Here is a 15,520-nt window from a genome sequence, read left to right as displayed (position 1 = left end):
TTGCCGGTCGCAACCAGTCGGAGGCTACTGCGCATGAGTGGCCGTAAGCCATGCGCATCCTGATGGCGTTCCCATCATCGGGTGTGTTCTGGGCAAGCGCAGTAGCAATTTCCCCCATACTGCGCATGCGCACATCGCTGCCATGAAAGCAGGCGTGTGGCTGGCCAGCTTTGAGGAGGTTACTTGCCTGCTGGGAGGTCTCGCCAGGATGGAGTTGGCGCAGGATGACTGCAGGGGGCTGCAGGAAGCACCATGTAAGCTTAACTGTTTTTTTTGACAGGCTTTAGATTTCCATTAATTTTGAGGATCCCTGAGTAAGGTTATGGTTCAGTTCCCACTAATTCTCACTCTGCAAACATTCATCAGTTGTGGTCCAGACAGAGCTGCTATCCGCAGGACAGCGAAGTACGACATGGACATTTAAAGGTATAGGCAAATGAGGCAGTTGGCTTGAGCGCCATCTGCTGGAAGGGGCACCATATGGTTTTCTAAAATCACCATCTAATGCATTTTAATGGCACTGCATTTTCAGTTTTTTTTCTGTGAAGAACTATGTGATCATAGTTCTTCAATTTTTCGAGCAGCAGGTCTGCTTTTTTTTCGTGTGTGACATGAGGTTAATGTTTCAGTGCAAATTAATGGAAAAACATAAATATCGCTTTTTACATGAAAAATGGTGTGTGATTTTGAAGTTAACTTTCATTCACAATTGATTCACTGCGCTTCCATAACCCTGTAAAATTGATTAAAACACGCACATAGTGCACAGTATTGTCTAAAAAGACAACAATTTGCACCCCGTGCCTGCACTCCTGGGGGTAGTGCCTCCACCGTATGAGGGAAACTGCATCACTCTCCCTTCGTGAATGCACTTACCAGAAGCGCATCTTGAATGCCAGCATATCACAATAATCCAGTGGTCAGCCAAGGAGGACCCAATTGTAAAAAGCAGCATCCAACTTTAATGTGACACTTATGTAGGATAACAGGCTGACTCATTCAGCCCCTGAATGAGTCACGCGTAGTGACGAAACGCGCCGGGCGTAGTCGGAGGTGTGCGCGCTGACGTCACGAAGTTACGAGCAGAAGAGACAGGGTGGTGGCGTGCGGCTCCATTATATCCGCGGTAAGGAGCACATGTACCCACTGTTATCCTACATAAGTGTCACATTAAAGTTGGAAGCTGCTTTTTACAATAGGGTCCTCCTTGGCTGACCACTGGATTATTGTGATATGCTGGCAAGGGAGAGTGACACAGTATCCCTCATACGGTGGAGGCACTACCTCTTTTTAGACAATACTGTGTTTTAATCAATTTTACAGGGATATGGAAGCGCAGTGAATCGATTGTGACTGTTGGTAAAGTAAGGTGAAGTCAGTGACCTGCTGTTTTTTGCTGCGATCCCCTGACTGTTGAAAGGAGTGAATTCCATTGGAGTGCAGTATAATTTTTCTGCTATTGGTAAGACATAAACTTTCATGTTTTTTTTTTTATTCACGGAAAAATCCCTTTAGTTAGGGGCACTACTAGCTACTTAAAGGGACTCAGAGCTGAGATAAATAAAAAGTTTTACACATGCCTGGTGCTTCCTCCGCTCAGATCGCTCCCACACCGCCGTCCTCTGCTGCTCACAGCTTTGCGAACCGGGTCCTGTCACTTCCTTCAGTCGGGGGCCAGTCTGACATAAGTGAAATGCGCTGTTTGTGTATCTCTCTAGCAGCCGCTAGCCGTAGAGGGCGCACTTCTCCTGCGTAGACTGGCTCTGACTGACGTAAGTGACGGGACCCGGTTCCCGAAGCTGCGGGCAGCAGAGGACGGCGGTGTGGGAGCGATCCAGGCAGAGGAAGCCCCAGGTATGTATAAAACATTTTATTTATTTCAGCTCTGGTACACTTTAATGCTTAGGGAGTGTACCTTTCTCTACCTACTAAGGGACACCTGTAGCCACCTATAACTAGCTGAGCTAGCTAGCACACTTGGGGTTCGATTCAGCAGGGTTTTGTAGGTTCATGGAGGGCAAAGTCTAGAGTGCCAGGAGATCTGTGCCTATAGGATCGTGTGATGTAAATCCGGGCCTGTATACACCTCATCCCAATAAAGTGCCTTTTAAGCCAGCAGCAAGCAAGAAAATACTGAGAATAATTTTGACAGTAGTTATTCACCTACTTTTTAACACTTTTTCAATAGCAAAGTGCTGAAAAGTAATTTGAACAGAAGATGAAACATTATCTACTAGGAGAAAACTGAGGAGAAAAAGTCAGTGGATCGGGCCCAGAGACAGGTGTTTGTCATAAACACAACTGCAGTATAGCTTATAGTATTCTCCACTTCTATAGTGCGGAGCGCAACCTGGCAATTATAAGAAGGCGATCAGGCTGATCAACACTCTATACTGTAAATATGTCAATCAGCACAAAAGTGTTGATCATGAAATAGAATATGTGGTACTGTGAAAATCTGCAGATTCTTAATAAAGGTGCATACAGGGCTGCCATCAGAAATTTTGGGGCCCCTCACACATCATCAGGCCTGGGCCACCCCTCCTCCCTGGGTCTACCCACTGGCTGCTGTGCCCACCCACTAGCTACCCCACCCCCATGTCTGTGCAAAAAGTGCGCAGCGGTGAAAAATGTGCATGGCTCCTACACTGATGAAAGGAGCATGCACAGCGTGATGCGGCAAAAAAGTGGGCATGACCATGGCATATTGTGGGTGGAGCCAAATACTAGCAAAATACAGGTAGTCCCCAGTTAACAAATGAGAAAGGGACTTGTAGGTATGATCTTATCCTTTATCCGTTCTCTTTTGCCTCCTCTTTTCTTCCTGTGTCTCTTCTGTCCCCCTCTGTCTCGCCTCAGTTTGTGTCTCTTTTGTGTCCCTCTGTGTGACCTCATGTTCCAGTCTCTTCTCTTTTCTCCCTGTGCCTCTTTTGTCTGCCTCTGTTCCCCCTGTGCCTATTTTATCCCCCTGTGTTACCTCCTGCCCCTTTCTGTCTCAGCTCGTCTACCTCCCCTAGCCAGGTATAGGTGCCCCTATAGTGCTGAAACGCGGTGTGCTGGTTAGTGAGCCACAGGCCCGCAGCCAGCACATGCGGCCTTTCCAGCGCTTTTGGGGGGCCCAGGGCTCCCAGAAGCCCTGGGCTCCTCACTGTAGTGTCAATTACACCTCCCCCCTGATGGCTGCCCTGGGTGCATATGCAATATAGAAAGTGCTGATATTGTTAAGTGATTGGTGCTTTTATAAATACGGTAAACTGGAAAGTACTGCTGTTTTACTGATATAATGTCACTTTTTTGCCAAAGAGCTCTTTGGAAGACTCATAAAAAATCCTCAAAATCGTTTTATAAACATTAGCTTTTGGTGGAGCAAGCAGGCAGATTTGCCTGTTGGTTTTTTCTTTTTATGGCCATGGTGATATGCACAATACTTTAAAGTGAACCTGAACTGAGTAAAATTATTTAAAATAAACACATGATGTACCTGCAAATGAATATTACATACTTACCTTGCCGTCAGTTATTCTCCGAAGCTCACAATTTTCTTCTAACAATGATTCCTTCCAGTTTTGCATATATCAGTTACTGTCAGTTATAACTGAAAGGACAACTGATATGCAAGGTAATGTCTATGTTTCCCTATGGCTCAAGTGGGCAATAGTACAGTTTAATAGGGTCATGACCCAGAAGCTGTTACAGGATCATTGCTATTTTTAAAAGACGGAGAATTCCATTGATCATAGTGGAAAACAGAATGTGGAAGAGGAGAAATAGACTGACGTGTAGAATCTGCGGGAGGTAAGTATGACGTGTGTATTTTGACTTTTAATTTTCAGTGCAGATTTGCTTTATACTATTGTATACGTCATATTGTGACTGTGTATTTTGAGTGATGTTTAATGACAGAAGTGTTGAAATTAGAATACCTGCCCAGTTCTTTGCAAATTTCCAAAGTGGACATCGGGGATGAAGAGGACCGGCTGGGAGTCCAGGTCGGACATGGTCTTGAAGTAGGTGATGTCGCTCTTCTTCAGTGGTGGTACTGCTAGCTTAGATTCCGGAGCTACAGGTAAGATGAGCAAATTACAGAATTTACCTTATGAAAACAAATCTGTGGCGCATTCTATTCCATTTTCATTATGTTACATTAATCGTTTCTGATTCAACTTGGAATTGTTCACTACTGCCTTTACCCAACACTTGAGGTCACTGTTGGGACATGACAAATGCGTTAATAAAGCAGCATCTCAAACAGCTTGCATCTATCTTGCCTTACAACCCTGACCTCTAGTGGTAGGTAGATAACTGTGAACTCATGCAAAAATATATTCTGTCCAAGGCTTCTATGGACGAAAAAGCCAGAATTGTATTAAAAAAAAAAAAAAAAAAAAGGTATAGAAAATAAAATTTGGTTTCTTAAATCGGATACACAGACAGATATAAATATATATATTTAGAATGCTTGTCTTTTATACTGATCTGTACTGTATATCAGAAACATTGAAAATCTGTGATAATACATTATATATAAGCAGATGCATCTTTTATAATGTTATTAATGAGTTCCACTGGAAAGGAATGGTGAATTGTTCCATTTTTGCTTTATTTAACATATCGATATAGTACTAAAAAATAGATTGGTTTAATTAAATTAAATTAAATTAAATTAAAGTATTTTTTAATCAGAAAAATATTAAATACCACAAATAAAAATATGAAATTTGTTGAGTGCTCCACCTTTTGGTTTGACTGGCTAGCTTTATAGATGGAAATGGGCCTCAGTTTGCTACAGTGTAATGAAATCGATCAGGCAATATTATACATTTTAACACTGGAAACTAATTTCAGATTTCAGCAGCAGGTGACGGTTTGGATAAAGGAATAACCTTTCCTGGCCAATGTTTCATAAATTTTTCAATTAAAATCAATCCAAAAATGCCCAGAATGAATTGGGCTACAGTATATCAGCTCCAGCCTCCATTTCGATTTTGCCCGCCAATTTTAAAAGATTTGGTTGACAGAAGAGCAGATTTAGGGCTGGTCTCCAGCGAGCAGGCGTGTGTTTTGCAGGACGCATTTCAGCACTGGCAATGATGTGAGCACGCATCCAAATCCCTGTAGCCATGCCACATGCAAGTCTATAGGGATTCAGGTGTGTGCTGTGGTAAAAAGCTATTGACGGAATAAGCAGCGTTTCCCAGCTCGAACCGATTGCAGAGAAATGCTGCAGATTCCACAGTAGTGGAAATAGGCCCTTATCATGATAGGTTGCAAGAAAAGCAAAGCGGTTGCTCACAGTAACCAATCAAATCCTTTATTTGATTCAACTACCCAGTCCTGGTTGGTTACTCTGGGCAGCCGCTCTAGTTTTGTTCCAGTGTCCTTTGCTTGGTGTTGATAAAACAGCCCAAGTGAAGATAGTATCTTTCTGGTCCCTTTTACACTTTTCTTGCAAGCGTGCATTGCGTTACCCTGTCTTGCCGCAGGGTAATGTGACAAAGCGCTTAGCACACTTCCGTGTCGCGCCGGAAGTTCTCGATTGGCTGCCGAGCCAAGTCAATAGGTGATGCAGGTATTTTAAATAAGTTGGTGGTGGGACTTATACGCGCGAAACCTGTCTGTGCACTCTGCCACAGGGTAATATGAATGACTTTTTTTGCGCTTCTGTGTGATGCAATGGGGGTGGAGCCTTGCACCGCAACGCAATAGCCAGGTGTCAAACCAACCTCAAACACCCTTATAATTTAGGGTTTTCAAAATTATATCAGAAAAAAACACTCACAACTATTTGAGCTTGGCGCCTGTGCAGATGCTGTCTGCGGTTTTACTTTTTTTCTGTTCTGCTTTCTTTCCTCGTCTCGTATTTTTCTTTCGGCTCCCTAGAAATAAAATGGCAAAATATGAAGCAAATAAAATAACATGGTCAGTGTCTCTGTGATTTCTATGGCAAGAAATGAATGCTGGATTCTCATTGGATGGGTGGATTGTGAACATATAATCTGGTGGTGGTGGTGGTAATAAGAAAATCCATCGAATAAAGCAGTACCAATCATCTAAAGGTGCCCATAGAGCTAACAGTGAGCCAGTCACAGTGATCACTGAGAAAAACATCTCTGGGTTAAAGGACCACTGTCTCGAAAATCTTAAAATTTAAAATATATGTAAATATATAAAGATAAGAAGTACATTTCTTTCAGAGTAAAATGAGCCATAAATAACTGTTCTCCTATGTTGCTGTCACTTACAGTAAGGAGTAGAAATCTGACAGAACCGAGACGGTTTGGAATATCCCATCTCCACATGGGGGATTCTCAGGGTTTTCTTTATTTTCCAAAGCACTTAGTGACTGGCAGTTGCTCTGTCCAACTGCCAAACAAGTGTGCAGCAAGCATGGAGGCTGGCCAGCATCTTTGTATAAATCTTTTTCAAACAGTGTCTTTATAAAGAATAAAGGCCATCCTGAGAATCCCCCCCCCCCCCATAAAGAGATGGACTAACACAAAACCTGTTGATAATGTCAGATTTCTACTACCTACTCTAAGTGACAGCAACATAGGGGAAAAGAAATTTATGGCTCATTTTACTCTGGAAGAAACATGCTTCTTATTTGAATGTGTTTACATGTATTTTAAATTTTAAGATTTTTACAACAGTGGTCCTTTAAGGGACCAGAGATGGGTGGTACTCAAAGGGTTAAGCATTTCTCATAAGTTATTTCTTACAGACAACATATTTGGGTTTTTTTGTTTTGTTTGTCTTTTTAAAGTTTCCTATGCTCTGAAAACTGTTTTATATTAACAAGGTGAGAAACAGAAGGAGGAATCCATGTAGAAAGTTTAGTACATCTGGGCCCATGGATGTACATGAGGAGGCGTGGTCTGTAGTTACAGGAAGTAGTCTACAAGACCTCAGCCCTGTAAACAGGAAGCTAGCAGACTCTACGTGTCTTGCACGGATAGCTGCACAGCCGCAGGACATACAGTCACTTCAAAATGTTCATCTCTAAAGGAAATACTTTTCACTTAGGCCATATTTCCCAAAAGTTGCATAGATTCCCCACATACGGGAGGAGAGGGGAAACACTGCCTAATCTGGACGGTATGCTGCAGATTTATGCAGCATGCAGCCGAATCTTAGCGATTCGGGTTACGGCTGAGTGGCAGAATGGGAGTCAAGGCCGAAATGGTCACCTGACCTCTATTGCTGGGACATGCTGCAAGATGGCTTACATGCTTGATTGGGTGCGCAGCGGTAGCGTTGTGTGATTATCCTGAATGAGGAACACAATGAAAACCTCTGGCCCCTGTCTGCCAGTGTAAAATGCCCCCCCCCCCCCCCCCGTTCCCCATGCAGTTATACTTTACCTGCTGTCTCCGCTCTCCTTCTGGATTCCCGCCCCACGTGGTTGCTGGCGCACTGTGTTAGCAGGTGTGACACATGCGTGGGGCGTACTATAACGGCATCATGATGCCGATTCTCAAAAGAAATTGATTGGGAATCGGCCTGCAGTTTATCACGCCTTTCAGATCTCTCTCTGATCAGATCTGCTCATGTGTCATCACATTGCCTAATCTCCATGCTCCCATCCAGTGACTAAGCATTACATTGTACTCATACTGTGCTGCGTGATCTGGTATGCATGTATTCCTGTATTGACATCTTGCTGTATGTCACCCCTAAATATTGTCTGTAACCTTAACTAATGTCCAGCGCTGCGTAATATGTTGATGCTTTATAAATACAATAAATAAATGTGTGGGCACCTTCATGTTATCCAACATGATTGCTTTCAGACTTTGCCCTTTTCAATATGAGGTTTACCTGGCGTTTAAACAAAAATATTCTCTCCAGGGGATCAATCAACATTACCACTGAATAGAATAATACATTATCTTAGGCCCAAGCCTGGCTATTGTTACCTTATCACAGAAGACCTTTATCTGGCAGTAGGCCCGGTGGATTGGCTTGTTGCTGCGGTTATTATAGCTATACGTGTCGATCTGAATCATGAGAGGGAGACCTTTGACCCCTTTCTGAGAGGAGAAATCAGTACTGAGACAATTCACTGTGATGAAAATCTGAGGAGGACACAAAGAACAATGAAGAACTATGAACAATGTACACAAATAGTTCTCACCACTACAATGCAAACAGCTCTAGTTAAACACCAGCTTGGTAAATAGAATAGATTTGGTTACAGGACATTTTAACGGTTGCTCAAAACAGGCATGCTAAAACAGGTTGCTAAAACGCTGCATCCCTGGGGCAGAACGCTGTGTATAAACCCACTAAATCCATGGGGCAATATTGGAGGGAGCGCTTCCTTGTAGAGGCAGAGCTTAGGGCTGTAGCTCTGCCTCTACTTGCCTCAATCCCCGCTGATCGCCGCCTCTACCCGCCCCTCTTAATCTTCTTTCACTGAGAGGGACGGGGAGAAGCGGCGATCAGCAGTGATTGATGCTAATGGAGGCAGAGCTACAGCGGTGCCTCCCCAGGCAGCAAAATCTACGACCAGGAAAGTCGTGGCTTTTTGCCTGGTATTTGGGGGGTTTCTACACAGCGTTCTGCCACGGGGATGCAGCGTTTTAGATAGGGTGAAACTGTATAAGCTAATTTTTTTTTTTTTCAAATTCTTTATTTATTCATAGTGAAAAAAGATTCATATACAAAAAATTCCCATACACTCTAAAATAAGCAATATATCCATCAATCATCTCTTGGGCTCAGTCGATAAACATAGTCAATCTTCCTAACAATATTCATTCATTATACAATATACAATATGCATATCAACTCTCATATCTAAATTCCATTAATATCTAAATTCCAATAAAACAACGCGGTTCCGTCCCATAGATATCGATTCTTTAATTAATAGAGAGACGAAAGAGGAGAAAACAATCTACCATACCTACCCAGTCATTCACATCACACTTCCATCTCCATTCACATTTATTCCCTCACACTTCACGACCCGGGTCCAGTTCCCCTTTTCTCAGCGTGCTGTTATATTTCTACATTTGTATCCCTCCCTCTTGTCTGTGGTCACAGGGCCCCCATTATCCGTTTGTATTCATCTAGTTTAATAAATTCTTCCCATTTATCCCATATAGCTTTAAACTGTTGCTCTTTACCTCTCAACACATAAGTCAATCCTTCCATGCGTTGTACATGGAGAATCTCTTGGAACCATTCAATTAAAGAGGGTGCTAGATGTGACTTCCAGTTTCTCCCAATCAGTATTCTTGCTGCATTGATCATATGGCAGTTTAAAGTTTTCCTATATTTATTCACACTATACTCATTATGATGTATCAAAAAAGTGGCTGGTTCGTCTATTATTGTTGTGTCTGTTATCTTTATTATATACTCTTTAACAGCCTTCCAGAAACTAGAGTTGGGCCGAACGGTTCGCCTGCGAACGGTTCCATGCGAACTTCAGTGGTTCGCGTTCGCGTCCCGCAGGCGAACCTTTGCGGAAGTTCAGTTCGCCCCATAATGCACATGGAGGGTCAACTTTGACCCTCTACATCACAGTCAGCAGGCCCAGTGTAGCCAATTAGGCTACACTAGCCCCTGGAGCCCCACCCCCCCTTATATAAGGCAGGCAGCGGCGGCCATTACGGTCACTCGTGTGCTGCCTGCGTTAGTGAGAGTAGGGCGAGCTGCTGCAGACTGTCTCTCAGGGAAAGATTAGTTAGGCTTAACTTGTTCCTGTCTGGCTGCATACCTGTTCTGTGAACCCACCACTGCATACCTGTGCTGTGAACCCACCACTGCATACCTGTGCTGTGAACCCACCACTGCATACCTGTGCTGTGAACCCACCACTGCATACCTGTTCAGTGAACCCACCACTGCATACCTGTGCTGTGAACCCACCACTGCATACCTGTTCAGTGAACCTGCCACTGCATACCTGTTCTGTTCAGTGGACCTGCCACTGTATACCTGTTCATTGAACCCACCACTGCATACCTGTGCTGTGAACCCACCACTGCATACCTGTGCTGTGAACCCACCACTGCATACCTGTTCAGTGAACCTGCCACTGCATACCTGTTCTGTTCAGTGGACCCGCCACTGTATACCTGTTCATTGAACCCACCACTGCATACCTGTGCTGTGAACCCACCACTGCATACCTGTTCTGTGAACCCACCACTGCATACCTGTGCTGTGAACCCACCACTGCATACCTGTTCAGTGAACCTGCCACTGCATACCTGTTCTGTTCAGTGGACCCGCCACTGTATACCTGTTCATTGAACCCACCACTGCATACCTGTGCTGTGAACCCACCACTGCATACCTGTTCTGTGAACCCACCACTGCATACCTGTTCAGTGAACCCGCCACTGCATACCTGTTCTGTTCAGTGGACCCGCCACTGTATACCTGTTCAGTGAACCTGCCACTGCATACCTGTTCTGTTCAGTGGACCCGCCACTGTATACCTGTTCATTGAACCCACCACTGCATACCTGTGCTGTGAACCCACCACTGCATACCTGTTCTGTGAACCCGCCACTGTATACCTGTTCTGTTTAGTGAACCCGCCACTGTATACCTGTTCTGTTTAGTGAACCCGCCACTGTATACCTGTTCTGTTTAGTGAACCCGCCACTGCATACCTGTTCTGTTCAGTGGACCCGCCACTGTATACCTGTTCAGTGAACCCGCCACTGCATACCTGTTCTGTTCAGTGGACCCGCCACTGTATACCTGTTCAGTGAACCCACCACTGCATACCTGTTCTGTTCAGTGGACCCGCCACTGTATACCTGTTCAGTGAACCCGCCACTGCATACCTGTTGTGTTCAGTGAACCTGCCACTGCATACCTGTTCTGTGAACCCGCCACTGTATACCTGTTCTGTTTAGTGAACCCGCCACTGTATACCTGTTCTGTTTAGTGAACCCGCCACTGCATACCTGTTCTGTTCAGTGGACCCGCCACTGTATACCTGTTCAGTGAACCCGCCACTGCATACCCGTTGTGTTCAGTGAACCTGCCACTGCATACCTGTTCTGTGAACCCGCCACTGTATACCTGTTCTGTTTAAGGAACCCGCCACTGTATACCTGTTCTGTTTAGTGAACCCGCCACTGCATACCTGTTCTGTTCAGTGAACCCGCCACTGTATACCTGTTCAGTGAACCCGCCACTGCATACCTGTTGTGTTCAGTGAACCTGCCACTGCATACCTGTTGTGTTCAGTGAACCTGCCACTGCATACCTGTTCTGTGAACCCGCCACTGTATACCTGTTCTGTTCAGTGAACCCACCGCATCAGTGCGCATACCTGTGCAGTTAAGTGAACCCACCTACCTACGTGAGTGCACGCAGTGTGATATACCACTCCGTGCATACCCGATATGGACAAAACAGGTAGAGGAAGAGGTAGTGCCAGAGCCAGAGGAAGGCCACCTGGCAGATCTGCGCGAGGTCGTGTAAATGTAATTTCGTGTGGACCTGGCCCACAGTACAGTGCTCGGAAGAAGGCACGTCCCATCACCTCCCAAGATTGTCAGGACGTGGTTGAGTATTTAGCGACACAGAACACCTTATCTTGCTCAGCCACCAGCGCTACTACTAGCACCACTTCCGCTGCATTTGACACTTCGCAAGAATTATTTAGTGTTGAAATCACTGATGCACAGCCATTGTTGTTACAGCCAGATGAATTTTCACCAGCTCATATATTTGAGTTACCCGGCAACACTATGGATGTAACGTGTAAGGAGGATGAAGGACCTACTGATGGTGCATGTTTGGATTTGTCTGAGGCAAGCGAAGCTGGGCAGGATGATTACGATGATGACGATGATAGGGATCCTCTGTATGTTCCCAATAGAGGAGATGAAGAGGGGGACAGTTCAGAGGGGGAGTCAGAGAGTAGTAGGAGGAGAGAAGTTGCTGAAAGAAGCTGGGGCAGCTCTTCGTCAGAAACAGCTGGTGGCAGAGTCCGGCACCATGTATCGCCACCTATGTACAGCCAGCCAACTTGCCCTTCAGCATCAGCTGCTGAGGTCCCCATAGTGCCCACATCCCAGGGTGGCTCAGCGGTGTGGAAATTTTTTAATGTGTGTGCCTCAGATCGGACCAAAGCCATCTGTTCGCTCTGCCAACAAAAATTGAGCCGTGGAAAGGCCAACACTCACGTAGGGACAAGTGCCTTACGAAGGCACCTGGAGAAAAGGCACAAACAGCAATGGGATGGCCACCTGAGCAAAAGCAGCAGCAGCACACAAAAGCAAAGCCACCCTCCTTCTCCTCTTCCTCCTCCATCAGGTGCATTATCTGCTTCTGCCGCTTTCTCCCTTCCACCTTCACAGGCACCCTCCTCCACTCCGCCTCTGCCCTTGAGCGGTTCCTGCTCCTCTGCCCACAGCAGCAGTCAGGTGTCCGTGAAGGAAATGTTTGAGCGGAAGAAGCCAATTTCGGCCAGTCACCCCCTTGCCCGGCGTCTGACAGCTGGCGTGGCGGAACTGTAAGCTCGGCAGCTGTTACCATACCGGCTGGTGGACTCTGAGGCCTTCCGTAAATTTGTGGCCATCGGAACACCGCAGTGGAAGATGCCAGGCCGCACTTATTTTTCGAGAAAGGCCATACCCCAACTGCACCGTGAAGTTGAGAGGCAAGTGGTGTCATCTCTTGCGAAGAGCGTTGGGTCAAGGGTACACCTGACCACGGATGCCTGGTCTGCCAAGCACGGGCAGGGCCGCTACATTACCTACACAGCCCATTGGGTGAACCTGGTGGTGAACGATGGCAAGCAGGGCGCAGCGGACCAAATTGTGACACCTCCACGGCTTGCAGGCAGGCCTCCTGCCACCTCCTCTCCTCCTGCTACATGGTCTTCGCTGTCCTCCTCCTCCTTGGCTGAGTGGCAGTTCTCCTCTCCAGCTACACAGCCCCAGCTCCGCAGGGCCTATGCTGCATGCCAGGTAAGACGGTGTCACGCCATCTTAGACATGTCTTGTCTCAAAGCGGAGAGTCACACTGGAGCAGCTCTCCTGGCTGCTCTTAAGAAACAGGTGGATGAGTGGCTGACCCCGCACCACCTGGAGATAGGCAACGTGGTGTGCGACAACGGCAGCAATCTGCTTGCCGCTTTGCATATGGGGAAGCTGACACACATACCCTGCATGGCACATGTCATAAATCTAGTGGTTCAAAGATTTGTGGCAAAGTACCGTGGCTTAGCGAATGTCCTGAAGCAGGCCAGGAAGTTCTGTGGGCATTTGAGGCGGTCTTACACAGCCATGGCACGCTTTGCGGAAATTCAGCGCAAAAACAACATGCCGGTGAGACGCCTCATTTGCGATAGCCCGACTCGCTGGAACTCGACCCTGCTCATGTTCTCCCGCCTGCTAGAACAGAAGAAAGCCGTGACCCACTACCTCTACAACTACAGTAGAATGAAACAGTCTGGGAAGATGGGGATGTTCTGGCCCGACAACTGGACACTGATGGAAAATGCATGCAGGCTCATGCGGCCGTTTGAGGAGGTGACCAACCTGGTGAGCCGCAGTGAGGGCACCATCAGCGACTTAATTCCCTACGCTTACTTCTTGGAGCGTGCTGTGCGTAGAGTGGCGGATGAAGCTGTGAATGAGCGTGACCAGGAACCGTTACGGCAGGAACAGGCATGGGACCAATTTTCATCAGACCCAGCTGTTTCCTCAACACCTGCGGCAGCACAGAGGGGAGAGGAGGAGGAAGAAGAGAAGTCGTGTGCAGAAGACGAGTCAGACTCAGAGGATGATGAGCAAGGTGTTTCTTTGGGGGAGGAGGAGGAGGAGGAGGAGGGGACAGCGGCAGGAGAACAACCTCAGCAGGCATCGCAAGGGGCTTGTGCTGCTCAACCTTCCCGTGGTATTGTTCGCGGCTGGGGGGAGGAGGTTGACTTACCTGACGTCACTGAGGAAGAGCAAGAGGAGATGGAGGGTACTGGATCCGACTTTGTGCAGATGTCGTCTTTTATGCTGTCCTGCCTGTTGAGGGACCCCCGTATAAAAAACCTCAAGGGGAATGAGCTGTACTGGGTGGCCACACTACTAGACCCTCGGTACAGGCACAAAGTGGCGGACCTGTTACCAACTCACCGGAAGGTGGAAAGGATGCAGCACATGCAGAACCAGCTGTCAACTATGCTTTACAATGCCTTTAAGGGTGATGTGACGGCACAACGCCAGCAAGGTACCACTGCCACTAATCCTCCTCCCGTGTCCACGCAGTCAAAGACAGGACGCTCCAGCGATCTCATGGTGATGTCGGACATGCGGACGTTCTTTAGTCCAACGCCTCGCCGTAGCCCTTCCGGATCCACCCTCCACCAATGCCTGGAACGGCAGGTAGCCGACTACCTGGCCTTAAGTGTGGATGTAGACACTGCTGTGAACAGCGATGAGGAACCCTTGAACTACTGGGTGCGCAGGCTTGACCTGTGGCCAGAGCTGTCCCAATTTGCCATCCAACTTCTCTCCTGCCCTGCCGCAAGCGTCCTGTCAGAAAGGACCTTCAGCGCAGCTGGAGGCATTGTCACAGAGAAGAGAAGTCGCCTAAGTCACAAAAGTGTTAAGTACCTCACCTTTATCAAAATGAATGAGGCATGGATCCCGGAGGGCTGCTGCCCGCCCCAAGACTAAGTCAGTCCCCGCACACACAGCATCTCTGCCTGCACGCCGTGTGACTGGCTGCCTGGCCTGCCCCAAGAAGACTAAGTCGCTCCCAGTCCCTCCACACAGCATGTCTGCCTGCAGGCCGCTTGACTACCTTCTCCGCCACCATCAACAGGGTCCGGGACTCCAGGCGGATTGCTGAATTTTTTAGGCCGCTGCTAGCAGCGGCCGCTGTAATAATTTTTCTGGTGCGTGTACATGACTGCCTAATTTTTCTGGCTGCACTGCGGGCAGCTGCAACAACAAAAGAAAAGGCATGTACATGCGTCCATTCCCCTTCGTGATCATTACCTTGCCGTGGTGAAGGGGCTTGCGTATCACAATGAAGCAATGACCGGCGCCTAGATGAGTGTCTCGGGGGGCACACCCACGATAATAAGGTCGTTGCCTCATTGTGGTCAGACCAAATTTGATCAGCTGGACAGTCACTGTTCTGTCATTCAGCTACATCAGCCAGGCGACCATATGGGCTGTAAAGCCACCAAAACCTGCACTCTCGCCATGGTGCGCACCAGTCCAGCACGGCCATCACTACACAAACAGCTGTTTGCGGTGCGTTACACGGTGAGTTTGGTGTGTCAGTGTGAAGCAGTACCTTAATTACACTACCTGATTGATGTATACACATGCAAGATGTTTGAAAGCACTTTAGGCCTGTCATTTAGCATTCAATGTGATTTCTGCCCTTAAAACGCTGCTTTGCGTCAAATCCAGATTTTTCCCCGGGACTTTTGGCGTGTATCCCACTCCGCCATGCCCCCTCCAGGTGTTAGACCCCTTGAAACATCTTTTCCATCACTTTTGTGGCCAGCATAATTATTTTTTTTTTTTCAAAG

The 15,520-nt window shown here is 47.0% G+C and overlaps 1 protein-coding gene across 1 annotated transcript in view; it reads right to left on the bottom strand.

Annotated features, from left to right (window-relative positions):
- GRHL2 (grainyhead like transcription factor 2) overlaps positions 1-15,520 on the bottom strand; it is a 143,075-nt gene that overhangs the window by 21,002 nt on the left and 106,553 nt on the right. Inside the window, exons 9-11 of the mRNA XM_068237738.1 lie at positions 7,917-8,075; positions 5,780-5,876; positions 3,924-4,060 (exon numbers count right to left, since the gene is read on the bottom strand). Coding sequence (XP_068093839.1) covers positions 3,924-4,060; positions 5,780-5,876; positions 7,917-8,075 — 393 coding nt within the window. The remainder of the gene's footprint in view (positions 1-3,923; positions 4,061-5,779; positions 5,877-7,916; positions 8,076-15,520) is intronic.

This window comes from Hyperolius riggenbachi, chromosome 5 (genome assembly GCF_040937935.1).
Source record: "Hyperolius riggenbachi isolate aHypRig1 chromosome 5, aHypRig1.pri, whole genome shotgun sequence".
Lineage (NCBI taxonomy): Eukaryota > Metazoa > Chordata > Amphibia > Anura > Hyperoliidae > Hyperolius > Hyperolius riggenbachi.
The sequence above is the reverse complement of the archived record's forward strand: the minus strand, read 5'-3'. Positions and strand labels throughout refer to the sequence as shown.